Source organism: Hemiscyllium ocellatum, chromosome 14, assembly GCF_020745735.1.
Source record: "Hemiscyllium ocellatum isolate sHemOce1 chromosome 14, sHemOce1.pat.X.cur, whole genome shotgun sequence".
Lineage (NCBI taxonomy): Eukaryota > Metazoa > Chordata > Chondrichthyes > Orectolobiformes > Hemiscylliidae > Hemiscyllium > Hemiscyllium ocellatum.
The window spans coordinates 38,961,135-38,983,325 of NC_083414.1; the positions used below are offsets into that span (position 1 = coordinate 38,961,135).

Below are 22,191 nucleotides of genomic sequence, written 5' to 3' on the forward strand. Positions count from 1 at the left end.
TTTGATTACCATGGTCATCAGTCACTAAACATAGATATAGAGGACTGCTTTAAAATGAAACAAAGAATTGCTGAAGATCTGAAATGAAAACAGAAATTGCTGGAGAAACTCAGTAGATCTAGCAGCAAGCAGAATTAATGTTTCAAGTCCAGTGACTCTCCTGAGACAAAAAAAATTGGCCATTTCACTGACTTTCCTAATTAAACTTTCTACCTAATCTACTAAAATATTTTCAGCTCAGAATAGCTGGACTGCCACAAATTAACTGCCCTTTTACCATGTTAAACTTTTGACAGCTAGATGGTGAAATGAAAAACAGATGCCAACCATTTAGACTCAGTTTGCGAAGACTTTCTGTGTCAAGTAACAAGAGGCAGACAAAGCACATGCTTGCCTGATTTATTTAGCTTTTCCTGAAGCCAGAGTTTGTAGCTTGAAGGAATGCCATGCTGTATCAAGGAGTCTGTATACTCTTACAGGCACATTGGAAGGATTTGTAAGTTGATAATCAACCTGCCAGACCACATCATGAACACACTTCCTTGACCCAGAATAGCAACCGAAATTAGTGCTTCTGGCTCAGAGACAGGGATGTGACCTACTGTGTAACAGGACCACCTTGATATTTTATATTGCATGAGTGTCAGAATGCAACATTGCAAATACCTGCGTACTCCCTAACTGACTCTCAATGTTTCAGAAATATGTGCTTGAAGTACTTAATCACTTAATATCAAACATGTTTTTAATCTTGTTAACTTTTAATAAATGGCAACAAATTGCAAAAAAATGAAGGAAAATATAGTTATCATCAGAATAAACCAAGGTCACAAGTCATTAGGTATAAGGCAAATTCATTAAAAAAATCAAAAAGCAAAGAATAACCAAGAAATAATAAGGGAAACATTAGATGAGAAAAAGCTAGTTGGAAATATAAAAACAGAGTGTTAACAGGTGAACGTTGATTCTATAGAATTAATAATGGAAAATAAAGAAATGGCAGTTCAACAAATACTTTGCATCAGTCATTACATCCCAGAAGCAGTAGGATATGGAAGAAAAGAACAAAGTGATACTGAGTAAATTGTTGAAGTGGGTTGACTAACCCGCAGGTCTAGAAGGCTTCATAAATGGTCGCAGATTCTCCAATAACGTTAGGAGGCTGCTTAATGTAATTCAAGCATGCCAACAGCAGTCAATACAGGGACTGGTGATTTCTTTAGATGCAGAGAAGGCATTTGACCGAGTTGAGTGGCCGTACCTTTTGTATACTCTAGACCGGTTTGGTCTGGGCAGTTTTCATAAGAAGCGTAAAGGTTCTCTACAGTGTACCTCTCGCTGCCAACGGGGTATGATCAAGCAATTTTAATATTTCTGGGGGCAGCCGGCAGGGCTGTCCCCTTTCACCTTACTTTTTACGTTGGTGAATGAACCGTTGGCAGAGGCCATTCGTGGGGATCTCAATATATCAGCTCCAGAAGTGGGGTCAAAATTACATAAGATCTCGCTGTATGCAGATGATGGTCTAATTTTCTTGACAAATCCAGCAGTTTCAGTGCCTTGTCTGATACAATGCATTCATGCGTTTGGCGTTTTTTTCAGGGTATAAGATTAATTTTGCTTAATCAGAGGCTATGCCTATGGGTAGTCTTACGAAAGAGTTGGCTCTTGAGAGTGACTATAGATTCCCATTTAGGTGGTCACAGGGGTGTTTTGCGTATTTGGGCATATTAATTACTCCAGTTCTAGATTGGCTGTTCAAAGCCAATTTTACTCAATTATTTGAAAAAATTAATTAAGATCTCCAAAGATGGGAGGCACTTCCAGTCTCATGATTGGGTCGGATAGCACTTATTAAGATGAATATTCTCCCTCGTTTGCTATACTCTATACGGATGCTCCCCTGATTTTCAATAAACAAACACTCAGGAGACTGAACAATTGGTTCAGCTCCTTTATCTGGCACCATAAACAGTCCCTCATTAAATTAGCCAAATTGTAGTTGCCTCACAGATTGGGGGGAGTAGACCTTCCGGACATTAAAAATTACCAATTAAGCTCGCTTTTGACCTACATAGTGATTGGGTTTGTGGGGACCCTCTTTCAATATGGCTAGATATCGAAGTCTCCCAGGCAAGGTGCCCCCTTAGCAGTTTGCTGTTTTTGGACAAGGTGAGGACAGTCAGGGAATATTGCCATAACCCAATAGTCATCAATACTGTTAAAGCATGGAGGGCAATTTGGCAGAGGGAAGGTAATATTGGCAAAACATCTTTGTTTACACCATTAATGGGTATGCCGAGTTTTCAACCAGGTATGATAGATTCAGGATTTAAACATTGGGCAGCTAGGGGTATATCTTGCATGGGCGATTTATTTGAGGGAGATGTAATGATGTCCTTCGATCAGTTAGTACGGAAACGCGAGTTACCTAATAGAGGCCTCATTTGTTTTTTTCAAGTTAGGGATTTTATTCAAAAAAGGACCACACTTTTGAATGATCCCTACAAATCTGACATAGAAAGAGGGGTACTAAGGGCTAAGAGCACACTCTCTGTCAGTACTCTAAATCACCAATTGGGGAGTGCCACCTCAGATGAATCTGATCGACTCTGCAAGATGTGGGAAAGAGAGCTGGGTGTTGAAGTTTCTCCAGAGGCATGGGAGGATATTTGGGAGAATGCAAGGAAGATATAAATTTGCAATAGGACCCATGCTTTACAGTTGAAGATTCTCCACAGGGTCCACTTAGCCCCAGACCGTTTGTCAAAATTTAAACTGGGGTATCTTCAGCATGCCCCAAGTGCAAGGTCTGTACGGGTACTCTTACCCATTGTCTTTGGTCTTGTGACAGGCTTCAAACATATTGCAGTGCTGTGGTGGGTGCAATGGAGAGGATTTTAGGTGTAGGGGTGGAGAAGGACCCTGTCTTTCTCCTTTTGGGCCTACCCATTGTATTTCCTGCAGACTCGTATAAGGCAAAACTTTTCAATATTCTTACATTCTGTGCAAGAAAAAATATCTTGTTAGGTTGGATTTCAGAAACCCCCCCAGGCCTGTCGGGTTGACGGAAGATTGTTATGGAATGTATTCCCCTGGATTTTCTCACAAATATGGTACACCACAAAACTGAGAATTTTTACAAGACATGGCAAGCCATTTTGAAATACCTGGACACCGATTTATCTGCCACACTAACAAGGGCTTTTATATAGCCGTAACGATTGTGTTTCATGAGTCCAATATCCAGGGAGGAGGAACTGTGAATGTCTGAGAGTTTTGTTTATTTATTTGTTTACTATGACTATTTATTTGTTTGTTGTTAGGTATATATTTAGTTAGTTAAATAGCTAGTTTAGGTTTTTAAAAAAATTTTATACTTCTCTTTATATTTTTATACATTCGTATAGGAGGGTGGGCTGGGAAATTTGTTTTTATTATTTGGGTTTAGTTTTGTACTATTTTTGTACTGTTTTGAATTGCATTGTTTTGTATTTGTTGTAATATTTAAAAATCTACTTTTTCATAATAAAAATATATATATTTAAAAAAGTTGGCGACATATAATGATTGGTGTAGCACAGAGGTCAGTGCTGGTACCTTAGATAAAAGAATGGAAGATACGGTTGCTAAATTTGCTATCAACACAAAAATAGGAAGGACAGTAAGTTCTGAAGAGAACATAAGATAACAAAAAAGATGTAAGCAGGTTAAGTAGTGCATACATCTCAAAAGGTTCAGGTGCAGGTACAGTAAGTAAATAGGAAGGTGGATAAGGAGGAATGTTGCCACTTATTGCAAGAGGAATTGAATTCAAAAGTAGGGAGATTATACTTCAGTTACACAGGGCACTGGCAAGACTGCAACTGATTTAAGGAAGGAAGCATTGAAGGCAATTCAGAGAAGCATCACCAAACTAAAAGCTGGAATGCTAAGGTTGTCTTATGATGAATGTTTGGAAAGGCTTGGGTGTATCTGCTACAGTTAGGAGGCAACTTGATTGAAACACAAGATCCTGGCAGGACTTGAGTAGACAGAGGTGGAGAGGATACTTCCTCTTATGGGAGAACTTAGAACCCAGGGTCAGCGTTTAAAAATCAGGGTAGCCCATTTCAAGGAGATGAGGCAACATATTTTTTCTCAGAGGGTCATGAGACCATAAGAACTAGGATAACAATTAGGCCATTCAGCCCACCAAGTCTGCTCCACCATTCGATTATGGCCAATATGTTGCTCAACTCCATTTTCATGCCTTCTTCTTTGATTCCTTACTAATCTTTGTTACTTTGTCTTTAATACACTCAATTACTTGTCCTCCACAGATTTTTGTGGCAATAAAGTCTACAGATTCACCACGTTCTGGCTGAAGAAATTCCTCATTTCCGTTCTGAAGGGTCATCCTTTCATGCCAAGTTTGAACCCCCAGTCCCAGCCTCTCCTGTATTCTGTAAGTTTCAATGACATAATTTTGCATCCTTCTAAACTTCAAGTACAGACTCAGAGTTCTCAATTGCTCCGAGACTTTGGAACTCTTTTTGGAAAAGTGGTGAAAGCAGTGTCCTTGAACATTTTTAAGGCAGTGGGTCATAAAATATTCTTAAGCAACTAAGTGAAAGGTTAACAGGTATGGTCTTTTGGAATGGCAAAGCAGACTCAAGGGCTGAATGGCCTAAACATCTTCTTAACTTGTACATTCATCTACTTAATGTCTAAAACCTACATTTAACTTCAATCAACAAGAAATCTGACTGGAAAAAATCTTGACACATTTGGCAAAATCTTGGGGTAGAAAATACTATTTAATTTGTGGATGGACTATTTAGAATTGGGCCAACTGTCTACAAGTTTAATAATTTGTTTATTTGAGTGTGAATCTCAAAGAGATAAACAATCTCAACTGATGAGATTAAAGATTTCTCTCCTGGATAATTAAAAATGATCCAATGAAAAATAACTTTCTTTCCAATGAATCAATTCAAAGCACAATCTGCAAATCCTAAAACACAATTATAAATTTGTCTCAGATGCCTTTGTTGGTTTGGTGAATTTTAAAAAAATGCATTAGAACATTGCATTAAGAATTAAAGCTTATTGTTGGGGCTGAATTGAGAAACCTTCATTTTGCAAACACTTATACCATGCCTGCCTCAAAGCACAGTTTTAATAAGCCCCGAAATTCCACATATATTGCTGCAGTTTCAGCATATAATCAAAAATATCAAGATTTTTACAGCAGCAACATGGGACAAGAATCAGTTTTCTACCTGCAAATCAATTGCCCTACCATTTTATACTTTGGTCAATCTTGCAACTCATCCATGAACTCCTGTGTGGTTTTAATTTACATATATTATAATGAGGACCAGTGATGCTGTAGGATTGCTTTTCCTACTGTTACACTTACATTGCACTTGGGGCAAGTTTAAATGAAAATTATACGGCACAGCTGTTACCATAATCAGCTCAAACAAGCAGTAAAAAGAGTTGAAGAATTTTAAGAGCAAGACTTTTAACAGCAATTTCTGCAACTCCCAATAATTTTTTCAACTTTGTTTGGCATTTTACACCAAAAAGCGTTGACTTGCATCTCCTACTTCTTTCCATGACTAGAGTCAGAAAGTTGAAACCTTTCCAGTAGGAGAAACATGCAATTTTAGGGATTGGATATTTTCTTTTATGTCATAATCACAGAATAGGCATGAAAGCATAGCATAAAGGCAAGGAGTGTTTGACGTCATGGACTAGATGGAGTCCATAAATTATTAACCCCTGCCATAGAATATACAGTTAGCATAATTCACATGAAGGGATCTCAGAGATGTCCTCATGAAAAAGCAATAGGGATGAATGCTTTGTCACTTGCTTAATAAACATCTGAAGCATCAAAATCTATCTGCATAGACTATTTCGTAGAGAGATTTCAGGTAGCCCTTGAGGAGCCACAGAGTCTTCAGCAGAGTGCAGCAAAACCAGGTGACTGTTGGAATTGAGAGCAGTGTTGAAAAGCTTTAGACTTATTGTGAGACAGCAGTCTGTAGAATTCATGTCTTCCCCACTCGAGAAAATTATAAGCAAACTCCATTTTAATGTATATTTATTTTTTTTATGGTCCCTACTGATGTTAGTACTGGACAAGTCAGATCCCCAAGTCAAGCTTGGCCATAAGAAAACACCTTGAATAAGTTAATTTTGCTTTTTATTTATCATGATAGTCAGTCACTAAGCATGTTTACTGCAGACTGCCAATGTACTTTTAACAAAATAACAATTCTTAATGCACACAGAAGGAGAAAAGAAATATTATCTATTCTATACTCAACAAGAACAATTAAAATGAACTTATTAGAGGTATCAGAAATAAAGATTCACCGCTTTTACCCTCAACAGCAACCTTACAGACACTCAATTCTCAACAAAAGATCACCTTGTATCCATTTGAGAGTTTCTTGGTCAGTTGGCATCTGGACCTTTCATCATACTGACTTCTTAAATGTTTTCCACAGCAAACATATGGGCTCTCTACATATTCAGTTTCCAGCAGTTTTTTGGTACTGAATTTTCTTCCGAGCCACATAGGACTTCTTCCCTTTTGTTTGGGCCTGACAATTCAGAAACTATATAATTAACTTCACCTACTGCTCTGACTGAATCTGGACACATGCCTGGTGGTTCTGTGTTTTCTGTCTCCTAATGTTATAGAACATTTTATCAGTCCATTTTTGTTCTTGCCTCTTTCCTTGTTTCTAATCATTCACTGAAAGCTCTACTCCAAAGCTGTAAATTCTCAAATGCATGGATCAGCAAACTTCAGAACCTCCCAGAATCACTTGCAGAACCAATCTAAAATGAAAACAAAACTATGTCCTTCCTTTCTTAACAGACAATATAGAAATACAAATTAGACTTAAAGCCATACATTACTTCTCCGTTAAAATAAAAAGTTCCCAAACAATGATATGATCATCATTGATCACAATATATTCAATTTGAAACTTTCATTGAAAACACCCTATTTATGACTTCCGATGTTCATATGTCGAACCATTGTCACAACCTATGACCAAATACCTTTATTTCAAGTTTATGTACAAGGTGCTGGAAAAACCACATCTAGATTGCTACAAATTGATTTGGTCCCCTTCATTTAGGAAAGATTGTGTTTATTTGGAGGCAATTCAGAGAAGCCTCCCTACGATGATCAACAATGTGGAGGGATCATCCAATGAGCAAAGGCTAAACAGGTTGGGATTCTCCTCACTGGAGTTTAGAATGAAAGGTGGTCTCATCGAAATACATTGAACTCTTAAGGGACTGAACAGAATAAATGGTTTTCCTTATGGGAAAGTCTAGGACCAGAGGGTGTAGACTCAGCATAAAGCAGCAGTAATTTAAGATTGAGGTGAGGAGGAACTTCTTGGAGAGAGTTGAGTGTATTTAGAACTCCTGGCCACAGACAGCTGTGGGACAGATTCCTTGTGTACATTTAAGACTGAGGCAGATAGATTCTTGATCAGTATTGGAATGAAGAGTTACAGGAAAACGACAGTAAAGCTGACATTAGAAATGTCAGATCAGCCATGATCCGATCCTACTGAAAGCCAGAACAGGCTCGAGGGGCTCAGTGATCTCTCCTGTCTTATTTCTTTTGATCTTAAGATCCAATTTGACTAACTATTCCAAATATTTGAGATAGGATTTAAACAAAACAGAACAATTTCACAATAGTTTCAACAACTGGAAAAAAACACTTTTGGTTTCTCTGGGTGAGAGAAGGTAGGTAGTGTGTGGAGAGCAAAGAAGAAGAAGGGTGAGATGGAGGGAGGGAGGGAGGCAGGAGGTAAGGAAACTAACTAGTCAATGTGCTTCACTGTTTAAGGCAGTGCATTTCAGATTACAATAAATTTGCCACATAAAATATTTCCATATGCCACTTCTGGAGCTTATGGCAATAACCTTAAATCCGTGCACTATTGTTTCTTATCCAACTGCCATTGGAAATTGTTTTTCCTTATTTACTTTATCAAGATCCATTAATTATTTTGCACACCTCTATCAAACCTTCTCTGGTCAATGCAAATGTCAATGATCCATTTTTTTAACATAGCCTTTTTGATTTTGTGTGTACAAACATCAGGCTTTCTTTTAGAATTGAACCATCTAATTTATGTTGCCACTCCTCATTCTGCCTACCACAAGTTATTACTTTATCCTTGTAAGATTTACTACTGTACATTGCTTTCCATTTTTAGCCTGTTTTGTACTGACAGTGCACCTGTCCCCTTAACGTCATGAGCATTACTTTTGCTAACAAGACTTAAGAGATATGAGGACAAGGAGGACTGGTAGGATTTAGGGAAAGAAAGTATCAGTCTTATTGATTTCGAATTTAGAATTGTTCTCCTGGTTTTCAAATCTCTCTGCTGTCTCATTCTTCCATTTCTGCAATCCATCCCAGTCCCACATGGTCATTTCTGCTATAACGAGGTAGATCTGACTTAATAAGGAGGCCGTTGGGATGTTCTGGAGTGGTATTAGTCCTCCGAGGAGCAGATGTGGCAGAGGAGGAGGAGGAGAAGAAATTGGGAATAAGGGATAACGTTTTTACACAAGAAATCTGCTCCCAGGAGGACCAATTCCACCATAGAACATCCCAGATGACCGCCTTCTTCAAAGACCGCTATTTTCCCTCCCACATGGTCGTCAATGTCCTCCAGTGCAGCTCCTCCACTTCCCGCATCTCTGCCCTTGAACCCCAGCCCTCCAATCACAACAAGGACAGACGTTCAACCCCACTAAACTCCAGATTCATCGCATCATCCTCCGCCATTTCCGCCACCCACAAACAGACCCCATCACCAGGGATATATTTCCCTTCCCACCCCTATCTGCGTTCTGGAGAGACCATTCCCTCTGTGACTCCCTTCTTAGGTCCATCCTCCCACCCTCCACTCCCGGGACCTTCCCCTGCCAACGCAAGAGGTGCAAAACCGGTGACCACACCTCCCCCCACCTCCGTCCAAGGCCGCAAAGGATCCTTCCACATCCGACAAATGTACTCCCTGTACTTCCACACGTCATCTACTGTATCTGTTACTCCCGATGTGTCTCCTCTACACTGGGGAGACAGGACACTAACTTGCAGAACATTTCAGAGAACATCTCTCGGACACACATACTAAACAACTCCACCGTCCGGTGGTCGAACACTTCAACTCCTCCTCCCATTTGGCCAAGGACATGCAAGTCCTGGGCCTTCTCTACTGCCAAATCCTAACCACCCGATGCCTGGAGGAAGAACGCCTCACCTTCCACCTTGGGACACTCCAACCACACGGAATCAATGTGGATTGCGCCAGTTTCCATATTTCTCCTCCCCTCACCTTATCCTAGCTCCAACCTTCCAACTCAGCACCGCCCTCTTGAACTGTCCTACTGTCCATCTTCCTTCCAACCTATCTGCTCCATGCTCTCCTCAGACCTGTCACCTTCATCCCCACCTTCAACAACCTATAGCATTCCCAGCTAACTACCCCCAGTCCTATCTCCCCTCCCATTTATCTCTCAACTCCCTTGGGCCATAAGCCTCATTCCTGATGAAGGGCTCATGCTCAAAACATCGATTCTCCTGCTCCTCGGATGCTGCCTAACTGGCTGTGCTTTTCGAGCTCCACACTCTTTGACTCTGATCTCCAGCATCTGCAGTTCTCACTTTCTTCCAGCTTTTACTCTGGCAACCTTACCTAATATTGCCTTCATTTAACTTTTTGGAAGTCCATTCTATTGCATTGATCATGTTAATTCTAAACTTCCCTTTTACCAATCTGAATCTGCACCAGTTTTAGTCACACTTTAGTTTTATCCTTTCTTGACGATTTAATTAAGGGCAACGCAGAACAGGCAATAAATGCTGACCAGCCAGCAACATCCACATCCTACGAATGAATACATCTCACAATCCTCCTTTCAGACATGAGTATCCTAACTTCCTCCTCTCATTCTTCAGTCCATTAATGTGACATTGAAATTATTGATCTCAATTTTAAAATTTTCATTTTTGTTCTCCAATGCCACAACTCTCCAAGATATTTGCAGGTATCTTATTTGGATCCCTTCAGAAATCCTGTTGCCTTGCCCACAGCTGCATCTATTCTGGTTTCTGAAATTTCTTCCCTAAATATTTCTGAGTCTCTTTAATAAGCTTCTAAATGTCTTCAACCAGGTTTTGACTATTTGCTTTACATGGTTCACTATCTAATAACACTCCTCTGAAGCATCCTGGGATGTTTCTTGCTAAATGGGCAGCACAGTGGCATAGTGGTTAGCACTGTTGCCTCACAGCACCAGAGACCCAGGTTCAATTCCTGCCTCGGGCAACTCTCTGTGTGGAGTTTGCACATTCTCCCTGTGGCTGCGTGGGTTTCCTCTGGGTGCTCCAGTTTCCTCCCATAGTCCATAAATGTGCAGGTTAGGTGAATTGGCCATGCTAAATTGCCCGTAGTGTTAGGTGAAGGGGTAAAATGTAGGGGAATGGATCTGGTTGGGTTGCGTTTCAGCAGGTCGGTGTGGACTTGTTGGGTCCAAGGGCCTGTTTCCACACTGTAAGTAATCTAATCTTAAAAAAAAATTGGAAAAATATAAATTGATGTTGTTGTGGGTCTGAAAAGCAGAACTGAATATTTCATGTGTAGTATCAAAGAACTGTACTGCTTAAGCATGACTTCCTCTGCTCTGATAAGTGTCCTTTAAACCACTTCTTTATGCCAGTCTCTTAATGCTTTGAGTGACAACTGATAGTTGTGAGCAATATCTATGAACTTTGATGAAAGTGCTTAATCTATGTTCACTTAAAATTATTAGATGGTACAGATTGAGTTTCATCCCACAAGTCTGGGCTGGATTTCATAGGTGCAAATACAGAAAGAACATGTTAACTCACTCTTATCTACCAGATGCATTCTGTAGATCAAATCAGGTTTCACTAGAGACATCTCCTCCAATACCAATCGACAGTGCCTTTCACAACTTCAGAATCGTGTGATAGAATCTTTCACACCAACCCAAAGACAGGTGTTCTTTTGGTAGTGTACTCATTTGAGATCTCATCTTAAATATGACACATTCAATAGAACTTGAGGACTTGATTTCAATTTCAGCCTGGACTACATGGTCAGGCCTTGAACCCACATCTTTGACTCAGAGACATGGATGCAACCATCACATTGTAATGATGAAAGTTTTCTCCCAAGATTAGGCCCTTTTGGAATTCAGTCAAAGCTCAAAATCCGGAATGGTGGGCCACATTGCATCAGACTGTTTTTCTTTTCATACATTGTAAATTTCACATAACCATTTTGATGTACTAAGTCTAACTTTGCAGCTGGCACTCATTGTTCTTTTTGGACAGTTCAGATTAGACTAGCCTCCCACTAAAAAGCATATTTTTCTCAAGTGTAAAATTTCACCTTGATTGCTGAGACTAGAATTATTTCAAATCTATCCTCTGCATAATTTTTCTATGTTTACCCTCAGTTATTAGTTTTCTAATAAGAAACAAGACCACCTTTCCTCTGAATTGTTAATAATTCTAGATTAACATTATAGGCCTCATTGCATGGTTCTATCACTCCCTAGCTTTGAGTCAAACGTTCTACGTGCAAGTCCCACACGATTATCTCTTGGCTATGGGTGTATTATTGTCAAGCAGGTTGACTATCAGCCTTAAACCCTTCTAATATGTCAGTCCGATGATAGATAACAAGAATTAGAGTTCCCATCAGCCATCCTCTAGAAGGCCACAAGCCATAAGTACAGCCCACTGCAATGGAAATCTATGGTAAACACTTGAGGATGAATTGGGAGATAACACTTGGGATATAAGGCAAAATTCTTTGGATGAATTGAGAACATGCTGCGGTCTTTATTGAATTTTTTTTCTTTAAATCATCACGTTAACTGCCTTATATTAAAAATGTGAATGAAAATTAGACATTTGGCACTTACATACAATAAACTACAAAATATTATGAACGACCAGTACTTAAATCATCATCGTGAATTTTTAATTGAAACTGAATCATCTTTCAAGGAAGAATCATTCCTCCTAACTGGAATTTATGTGATGCTGTAATCTCCACCACTGTGAGCTTCAAAATCCGTTTTGCATGTATTAGTTTCGATTACTTATGTTGGATCAACATAGTTTCAAGTCTTGTGATACGAGTTTAGCATACTACCTTTAGTACTGTTGGCAATATAAATGCAAATTACATATAGTCCTAGATTGACTAAAGCTCTTATGCTTCGCATGTCAGTTCAAACTGGAGTCTTTGCATGTCGGTTAGACTCTGAACATACACTTGAAATGCTTCGGTGGCGAAAGATCATAAACTGACGTAGAATGTGTTAGTGTGTAATGTGTGCTTCATTATTCCAAACAATGACATAGTTGATTCTTGTTAGAAGAAATATCAATAGCGTGAAATGGCCGAATTAATTTGTTAAAGAAGCTGAAATCTAAGAGATATGAAACAGCTCCACTAAAACAAACGTAAACTCATCTGTTCCGGATCCTTGCGATTTAAAACGAAACTAAGAAAGGACTTCCAGTGAGAGGGCAGCACACTTCTTTCAGGAACATGAACGGGCCATGGACCATACTAAAACTTACTAAACATTGCGAGTGGCCACTGATTTGCATTCATTCAGTGTTTTATAACATGTGCCAAGACATGCCAGTTATTATGACAGCAGCCAGATCCCGCAGCCCCTCGGGGCACCTATTTCCATCCCAGTCAGATAAATCATCTAAACTGCCTTTCGTGCCCTCATTGTGAAAACATCTCTATACATTTAAAGGGTTTATTTATTATCTCTGCAATGAAACATTTCGCCTGGAGAAGCAGCCATACCGAAATGGCACACTTACCACCGCTGTCAGACCCACTGACTGTTAATCCCGGGAGGGGGGGGGGGAGAAAATGGAGCCGCGCTGCTCTGTGGAACTCGTAGTTCTCCAAACGGATCCACTTCCGATGGCCTTCAGGAAACGCTCCTCCGGATGAGAACTACAACTCCCTGCAGGCCGAGCGCCAACCACACGGCAGGCAGCGAGCAGCGCGACCCGCCCCGCCATCCCATCAACAGGCACGCTGATTGGTGAGCACCTGGAAACCAAGGACAACGGCCAGAGAGTCAACCTGTGAGTGGCTCGCGTCTGTAGTCCATCAACCGTTAGCTGCGGGAATGCGGCTTTGGCCGGTGCGCGCGGCCAGACAGAGGAGCGAGCGCCGAGGGCTCGCGCGACTCCAAGTGGGTGCGCGAGCCTGATTCGTTGGCTTTAAAGTGCCCCGAGGCGCACATGGTACTTCCTGTTGGGAAGAATGGAAAGCTTCCAGCTCGAGCCGGAGACTCTGCGATTCCCTGTGCACCGCCTCTTACTCGCTGCTCCGCTAATGATGGACTGATCGCGCTCTCGCCAGGCAGACGCTGCCAATATGCTTCGGGATTAAATGGTTCCTTCACGTCGTCAGCGCTGCTCGGCTTGTACCGCAGTTTCACTTTTCGGAGAACAATCTCTTCGCAAGCCAACCGCAGCCCCCTTCTTGTTTGGGCCCTCTGAGTGAAACGGTGGACTTCCTCCCCCTCCCCCCTCAATTTTTTCCCCTCCCTTGTCCCCCGCCCTCTGACTGTAAAACTATTCAACAAGTTGTGTTTGGATGTGCATTTTGTCATGCAGAGGCTACTGGAACAGGGTTTTGTGCTTTTCTTCTGCTACACAGTCTTCAGGGTATTTTTCGCCGCTTCTCTGCCCAGTAAGTTTCCAAACTAATGAAGCAATGCCTTTGTGTCTGTTTCAATTGACATGTTTGTAAATAAAAAAAATGTTTCTTGTGAACAAAATGTTGAAGAGAACCCTCTGTACCGGGAGCGGAAGGGTGCTGATTTAGCAAACGGCGGGATCGCTGGTTCTGTCTAGTTCTAGCTGCACCTTGAGCTAAAGATGTTGTGGAAGATAAATTCAGATGCTGAGATTTATTTTGCATTTGTTTCAATCCAAGTCAGTACAGGTTTGTTTTAAAGCTATAGCAAACGGTTAGCCTGCCTTCTGGTGCAGAGCCAGCGTAAGCGGAATTCAGAACAAGGGTGAAGTGGAAATATTTAAGCGCTTTCTTCATAACGGTGTAATTTTCTTTTCCATTTATTAGCTTGCGCTTTTAAAGAAAGCTAAGGGATTAACACCTGGCGGTGAAGGCAGCCGGTATCCAAGTCGAGTTTGGTACAAAATAAGTCTTTTTCATTGCTCCTTCACTCTTGGCTGACCTTGACTGTACGGTCAGATTCCCACAATCCTAAAATTTCTGAGAAGTCTAATGGTTATATATGGTCAGCCAGACAGTTAAACAAAAGCGAACTTCGATTTGGAATTTCCATGGGCAATTATTTGATTACGTTTGCTGCAATTTTAATATTATTATGTGATCTTCGAATGCCTTTAAAAATAAAAGAAAGGAAAATATGTTCTCGCCTTCGGTTGTTTAATAATTGAGCTTTGACTGGGGAGCCAGGGGAAACTGACTGAACCCTTGGGCCGACGTGCTGTATTCTACTGTAATTACATTAAGGAGGCCGGCAACCAGGCGCATTAAGAGAACAAGGTCTGATGTCGGCTTGATTTGACAGTATTGTGAGTAGTGATTGATTGATACCGATGAACACTGGCTTAACTTGAGCAGCGTGTTTGAGGTAAAGTACGGTGGGGGTTGATTGTTTGGCAGTGCATTGTGTTTGTTGACTTAGGACTTTATGATATTGACAGTCTCATTCAAGAGACCACATGTGGAAAATGCAAAGGAATATCTTTACACAATAAGGAGGGACGTCGTTGCTTCGAAGTGAGCTAGCAGATTTCTTTATTCTAGGAAATACTTGGAACATTTTCTGAATATTCTACAATATGCTTCCGTAAAATGAGCAATTAATATTTGAGACTGCCTTTCTGTATAGAGACATCTCCAATTTCCACTTCTGTTTTAAGAACGATGTACAGATCCGATATGCAGTTGGCGGCACCGATTTGTTTTAGTTCATTTTTAAAAGGGTAGAAATGGTAGGTAGTGTGGATTTTGCCATGATTTTGGTGTCGCAGTCAATAATGCTTTCAAAATAAAGTTTATAAATGAGACAGGATAGTACGGTGGAGGTACTTGGTTTTGCTTGAGTCAAGGCACAGGGTATATGATGTTAAATTTCCAGTCCAACGCATTTACTTTGGTTTGTCAGGAGTAATTTGTGTGAGCTGTAACATTACTCAAGGTATTGAAAGAGACGTAAGAGGCGATGGAGAATCGTCTCCATCCTTAATGGAAGATTGATGTTCCAAAGAAAGAATAGCGCCCACATCAAACAGCTTTGTAGGATAATACAGTGAGCTGTGAAATCAACGTTTGTATTCTCTCTCACGACATTTTCAGTGATTTGAAACCTTTCTTCATTTTTAGTTCTGCTTCCCAATTCCCTTGCTCCATTTTTATCGAGCACCAAGAGCTGCCGAAATCATAAACACACTTGCATTTTGATCGTGATTTCTTGGTTTCGTTTATGTCCCTCCACCCCCCCCCCCCCCCCCACCCCACCCCCGCCTCACACCTTTACCCCCTTTACAGCGATCATAATTCTCTGAAATGTTGCGCGGGTCCCTAATCGCATAACCGAGGAAACCCCAAACTAACGATTGGTGCAACTCCACCTGATTGTTTTCAGCGTTGTCCTTTTTTTACATTTCCGAACTCCAGCATCCGCAGCATTTTGTTTTGTTCTATAACTTGTCTGATTTGGTCAATAACGGCGTTTTTGGTGCACAGTCTGTTCCATAGGAGCCAATGTCTTTACATGTCCATCAGTTCTGTAACACTTAGCCAGCTTTTAAATAACCGATCGCTCACCTAGACACATTTTTTCATCTGAAAATGTTTGTTCCAGCATGTATCAACTAAAATACTGAGGCCAAATGCAACTTGACAAATCCCTTGCAATGATAACATATAAAACCTAGCCAGAGATTTGAGGTTTTGGAATAGTTATGTTATTTCCTTCAAGATGCCCAGAGCCACGAGGAACCAAGTGATGGATAAAAGGTGCAATTTGTGTGTTCCATTATTCTTCACAGCATGAATTTACTAACTTGCTGGTAATCTTGTTTGTTGGCTTTCAGTTAGTACGATTCTTGAATGCGGTGCATTATAAAAATGTGGTCAGCAGTTCTGCTAGGAGACATAATACAGACACTGAGGAATTGCTTTGAAGTTCTCCTTCCTCAGGCATTTGCAATCATCAGAGGCGCTAAATGATGAGGACAATGTGCCAGGAAGGTATGTCGGAAGCAAACTAGGAGGAAACTGAATTTTGTGACAGCTGCTTGTGCTTCCTTTTTTTTTCAAAAAAATGTGTATGATGCTTTAAAGCTCCTTGTCATAGTTTATTCTAGCCAAGAGAGAAAATCTGATCCACATAATAGCATTGTTATTTGCTTCTGAACTTTAGAAACAGTTAAATCTAGTAACTCACGATTCTCTGTATTTTCTGCTGGCTTTAAATTTAATGTTACTGGTTGACAGCAACCTACAAAATGGGAGGAGGGAATAACTAGAATTTGTTAAAACTATGAAACCTTTCTTAGGTGCCAATGACTTTATACTTAGAATGATAACTTAAAATGTGAAGAGTTTTGTCTGCTATTGAAGTGCTGATCTAAACTTGGAAACTGGCTCTGCTGGCATTACTATGATAGCCCTCATTTTCTAATTGTAGTGCATCCTCATGATGCTGTGCTGTTTGCGTCGTGCCTTGTAGTACTCTGCAATATTATTCGTTCTCTCCAGCAGTGTCCCTTCATGTCTTAGTACAATATGAATATTGAACTTATCAAAAAGTTGTGGACTTTGTTGGGCCGAAGGGCCTGTTTCCACACTGGAAGTAATCTGTTTTTTAAAAAAAAAACTGGGTTCACAAGTGGCTGAATGTTTGGCACGCTGTAAATATGGCTTACTTCCTTTGTGATTGATTAGATAGCTTCATCTAAATGACTTCACATGTGGATATCAGAAGCCCTGCCATCCAATATTTGACCAGTGGGGACAGTTACATTTTTTCATTGATTTTAATTTAATTGTTTTAATCTAATGTGTGATCTTTCTTCAGTATTAATTCAACTTTTTAAAATAAATACCTAATAGTTAACGGCTACTCCATGGTTGCCAGCAACCCATCATTCACGGTAAGTAATCTGCCTTAAACAAGCTGAAGTAAGCTTTTCAGTGAATAAGATTAACTGTCATTATGATGCTATGACATATGTGATTTTGTTCTTCTGTCTTTCTGGTTGCTTTAAAGTTCAAGGTAAAAAAAAAGTTAGCTATCTTATTTTTAACCTAGATGCCAGTAAATATCGAATCAGAGGAAAACGTATTGTTGATTGTAATTTTAAATTCACCAAAGCTTTGCTTAGTAGTTACTAGTTACTAAAAAGCTGGACTGTTACAATCTATAAAAGCTCTGACATGCTAATATAGTGAGGACTGAAATTGAATTTACAGAGGTACTGCAACTCCGTAACGTAAAATGAAAAATTTAACTTACCCTGTGCATTTCACATTGCAAGTCTGCTTAATATGGTTTAACTAATAGTGTTTTCCTACATTTGTGAAAATTACATTTCTAAAGTAGTCCTGAAAGTTTATTGGGTTTGATTTCATTGAGATAGGCAGCACTTTTTTATTTCATTCTTTTGAAGATCAAAATGTCACACTTCACGATTGTTTAAAATTTCATCCCTTTGAAGTAAGTACCTGTCCCACATGAACCTAAGCAAGCAACAGTTCCAAACTGCATTACAGTAACATTTTATGTATTGATTATAATATTTAAAGGACATCTGTCCAAAAAAATGTTTCCTGCCATTTTTTGATTTGCAGAATGTCCTTCAAAAATCTAACTTTTTTCATTTTGTTTGGGCAGAGTCTAACTCTTGGCAAATGTCAGCAAATATGACCTTCAGTTGGCATATTTTTTGCTGTAATTGACATTACTTTTCTAGATTTGACTTCAGTACAGTTGTATTTATTGGCAAGTATAGGAGTTAAGATGTCATGTTATGGTAGTACGGGACATTGGAATATTGCATACAATTCTGGTCTCTTGCTATAAGAAAAACATTGTTTAGCCTGAAAGTGTACAGAAAAGTGTTATAATAATGTGGTCTGGTTGGAGGGTTTGACCTATAAGGAGAGGCTGGAGCTATTTTTCCTGGAGTATCAGAAGCTGAGGGCTGACTTTTGAGAGATTTATGAAATCATGAGTGCTATGGATAGGATGAAAAGCCAAGGTCTCTTTTCCAGGGTGGAGGAGTCCAAAAATAGAGAGCATAGGTTTAAGCTGAAAAGGGAAAAATATAAGAGACCTGAGGGCAGCGTTGACCTGCAAAGGTGGTGCTTGTATGGAATGAGCTATCAGCGGAAGTAGTGAAGACTGGGCCAGTTAAAACATTTTAAAACCTCTGGATGGGTGCATGAATAAGAAGGGTTGAGAGGAATATCGGCCAAATGCTGGCAAATGGGACAAGATTAATTTAGGGCACCTGGTTGACATGGACGAGTTGGCCCAAAGATTCTGTTTCTGTGCTATATATTGCTATGACTATGATTTTAGGTATAAGTTTGAATTGTCACAATGAATAGCAGCAACAGCACCTTCACATTGAACTATAAGAGAAGTATATAATTTTAAAAGCAAACTTGTATGATTTTGCAGACTTTTGAAAAAAAACTGTTAAATAAGGTGAATGTGAGGGTGTTGAACTTTAGAGTAGCTACTCTGAAATCTGAAGTGCTGTAGGAAATTGTTGGACATAGGCATTGGTCAGCTTCCTCTTTTGTATAAAGGTGGGCATGTACTTAGCAGCATGGTACTTTGATTTGTTTGGGGAATTGTAGTTTAAAAGGCTAGTGAGAATTGGTAGCTACTGAGCTTTAAGTAGTAAAGCTGGTGATGGTGAACCAGTACTGTCCATTCAGTAGTGTGGAATAGAGTGTTTTTAATAAGCTATGGATTTTTGTGTATAACTATTTATTTGTTGTTGGAAGGTTCAAACTTGGCTCAGAACAGTGAACCGAGAGAATTTGGATGTGTAGAAAATAGGAATAGTAATTTATTCACACTTTGTATTTTTGCAAAAAAAACAATGAAAGTCTAAGTCTATATACTCCAATGGCAATATATAGTCTTCTGCATTCAAGTTGGTAGGATTTTATGCTTAGAAGTGAGGTTTGCATTTGCTGAGTTAGGTGACCTACGAAGCTAACTCATGAGAATAATGCAGAAGTGAATTTATTGATAATTAAACCTATCTGCTATTAATGCATTTGGGTTTGACTGTTTCTCATTATGCCTCTAGGTGGTGCACCTTGAAGTGTTGGAATTGTGAGAGAAAATGATGGTTTACATTTATTCTGTAGTGCTATACTTTCATTTAAAATATATAACTTTTGATTTATTCTGGATAAATCAATGGTTTGTCTTCACTCTAATTATTCCTGTTCGCTACCACTCATCGTCTCTCAGAAGCTGAAGCAGTTTGTGTTCATAGGTAGTCAGACCTGGACACATTCAGGCTGGGGTAAGTGACATATGTGATTCGGGAGTGACAAACAATGATCATTCTCAACAAAATAGAATCTAACCACCTCCCCTTGATGTTCAGTGACATTGTCATTTTGAAATTCCACCGCTAACACCCTGCGTGTTATCAATGAGCAGAAACTGAACTGGAGCAACCATGTAAATACTGGCTCCAAGAACATAGCAGAAGCTGTGAGTTCTATGGTGAGTAATCACTTTGATTTCTTAAATCCTGCTTGCTATCTACAAGAAATGAGTCTGGGAATGATGGAATGCTCCCCACTTGAATAGATTACTGGAGCTCCAACAAAATCACAAGACATTTGACACGGTCCAGGACGAAGTAGCCCAGTTGATCACCATCATAAACATTTGCTACCTCTTCCTACATCTACAATCAACAAGATGCGTTATAGCAAATCTACAAGCTTCTTTTGACGGTGTTTCTATAATGATGTTGTCTACAATCTACAAGGAGAAGGGCAGCAGATGCAAGAGAGCAAAACCCACCTGCAAATTCACTTTTAAGCCACACACGATCCTGACTTGGAACAATATCACTATCACTATTCCTTCATTGATTTTTGTCAACATCCTGGAACACCTTCCCAAACAACATAGTGAGTCTGCCAAACTATCTGGACCACGCCATCTGAAGAAAATGGCTCACTAGCATTTCAGCACTTTATCAACACACTCGGTTGGGAGCACTGCTACTCTAAATCACAATGTTACAGGCTCAACTCTGATTCTAGCGTTTATTTGTACAAAATAAAAGTTGATACTGCAGGGTATTATAGAGTGGTGCTCTGGCAGAGGTTGTACCTTTTCTGTTGAGATAGTAAACTCCGGCTCAATATGTCTGCTCAGTTCAATATAAAAGGCCCATTAGATTATTTCAAAGAACTGAGAAGTTACCCCTTGTCCTCAGCAATATTTATCCCTTATTAACTTCACAAAATCAGATTATTTTGTCCTTTATCACTGAAATGGGAGTTTGCTGTATGTAAATTGGCTTCTACATTTTCAACAATGAGTAATCTCAAAAATATGTCATTGATCATAAAGCACTTTGAGATACTTAATAAACATGAAAATTATCATAAAACACAAGCCTATTTTTCCAAAGACCGTTTGAGATGGAGGTTAAATTCTGGTCTTCATGATGTTGTTCACATTGCATGAGTGACTGAAAAAGATTAATGGTTTGAGAAATAATCAAATGAAAACTTTAACTCTGAATGCACAACTGAACTGTTATCATTTAAACATGTGTCGAGTAATAGGAGGATGGTAATTTGAAACTCTGGTATGTCTTTAGCAGATTAATAGCCATTGAACTGCATGCTTGCTGACAAGTGTGATCATCCTCCTTTTGCACTGACAAAGGACAATTAAAGGAGGACAACAAATAGTCAACCCTTTGCAAATCCTGTGTTTAAAAACTCAACATTCAGCAGTTGAAGATAGGCAGTTTGGAAGTACACTTAATTGGTGAGGTGTCCTACACTTGGTAGTGTCAAGTAGGTCACCTACAACCTATAAATACCAAGCATTCTAAAATATGCATTGCATTTTTTTTCTAATTTTTCACATTGATTTATACGGAGACTAGGATGATTAAAATGGCATTAACAAAAAGACAAGTTGCATTATGAGTTTGGCCTTCCACCTGTATTGAAATTTTGTATTTTCCATTGTTGGAGAGTCATATAATTTTACAACAGGAAATAGAACCTTTGGTCTAACTTCTCCAAGCTAACCACGTATCCTGCATTAATCTCTTTCCATTTGCCAGCATTTCACTCATAATTTTCTAAACCTTTCCCTGTCATGTGCCCATCTAGATGGCTTTTAAAAGTAATTGTACTAGCCTCCAACACTTCCTCTGGCAGCTCATTGAGTGCATGCACTACCCTCTGCGTGAAAAAGTTGCCTCTGAGGTCCCTTTTTAAATCTTTCTCCTCTCTCACCTTAAACCTCTGCCCTCTAGTTTTGGACTCTTCTACCTTGGTAAAAAGACCTTGGCTATTCACCCTACCCATGCTCCTCATGATGTTCTAAACCTCAGCCTCTGACACTCCAGGGAAAATAGCCCCAGCTGATTCGGCCTTTCCCTACAGCTCAAACCCTCCAACCCTGGCAACATGCTCATAAATATTTTCTGCACCCTTTCAAGTTTCACAACATCCTTCTGAAAGCAGGGAGACCAGAATTGAAGGCAGTATTCAAAAAGTGCCCTAACCAGTGTGCAGTGCAGCCTTACTTTGACCTCCCAACTACTATTCTCAATGCACTGACCATTAAAGGCAAGCATACCAAATACCACCTTCACTATCCTGTCTTTCAGCAACCCCACCTTCAAGGAACTATGAACATGCACCTCGAGGTCTCTGTTCAGTAACACTTCCCAGAATCTTACCGCCCTACCCTGATTTGTCTTCTCAAAATGCAACATATATGTAAATTTAAACTCCATCTGCCACCCCTTGACCCATTGGCTGATCTGATCAAGGTATG

At 39.7% G+C, this 22,191-nt stretch overlaps 2 protein-coding genes across 5 annotated transcripts in view; one reads left to right on the top strand and one right to left on the bottom strand.

The window, feature by feature from the left end:
* fhit (fragile histidine triad diadenosine triphosphatase) overlaps positions 1 to 13,032 on the bottom strand; it is a 1,150,076-nt gene extending 1,137,044 nt beyond the window's left edge. For all 3 annotated transcript variants that reach the window (XM_060835188.1, XM_060835181.1, XM_060835186.1), the window contains exon 1: positions 12,926 to 13,032. The gene's annotated coding sequence lies outside the window, so the exon portion shown is untranslated. The remainder of the gene's footprint in view (positions 1 to 12,925) is intronic.
* A 148-nt stretch (positions 13,033 to 13,180) lies between these two features.
* LOC132822357 (receptor-type tyrosine-protein phosphatase gamma-like) overlaps positions 13,181 to 22,191 on the top strand; it is a 695,764-nt gene continuing 686,753 nt past the window's right edge. For both annotated transcript variants that reach the window (XM_060835658.1, XM_060835659.1), the window contains exon 1: positions 13,181 to 13,811. In XM_060835658.1, coding sequence (XP_060691641.1) covers positions 13,730 to 13,811 — 82 coding nt within the window. In that variant the 5' untranslated portion in view covers positions 13,181 to 13,729. The remainder of the gene's footprint in view (positions 13,812 to 22,191) is intronic.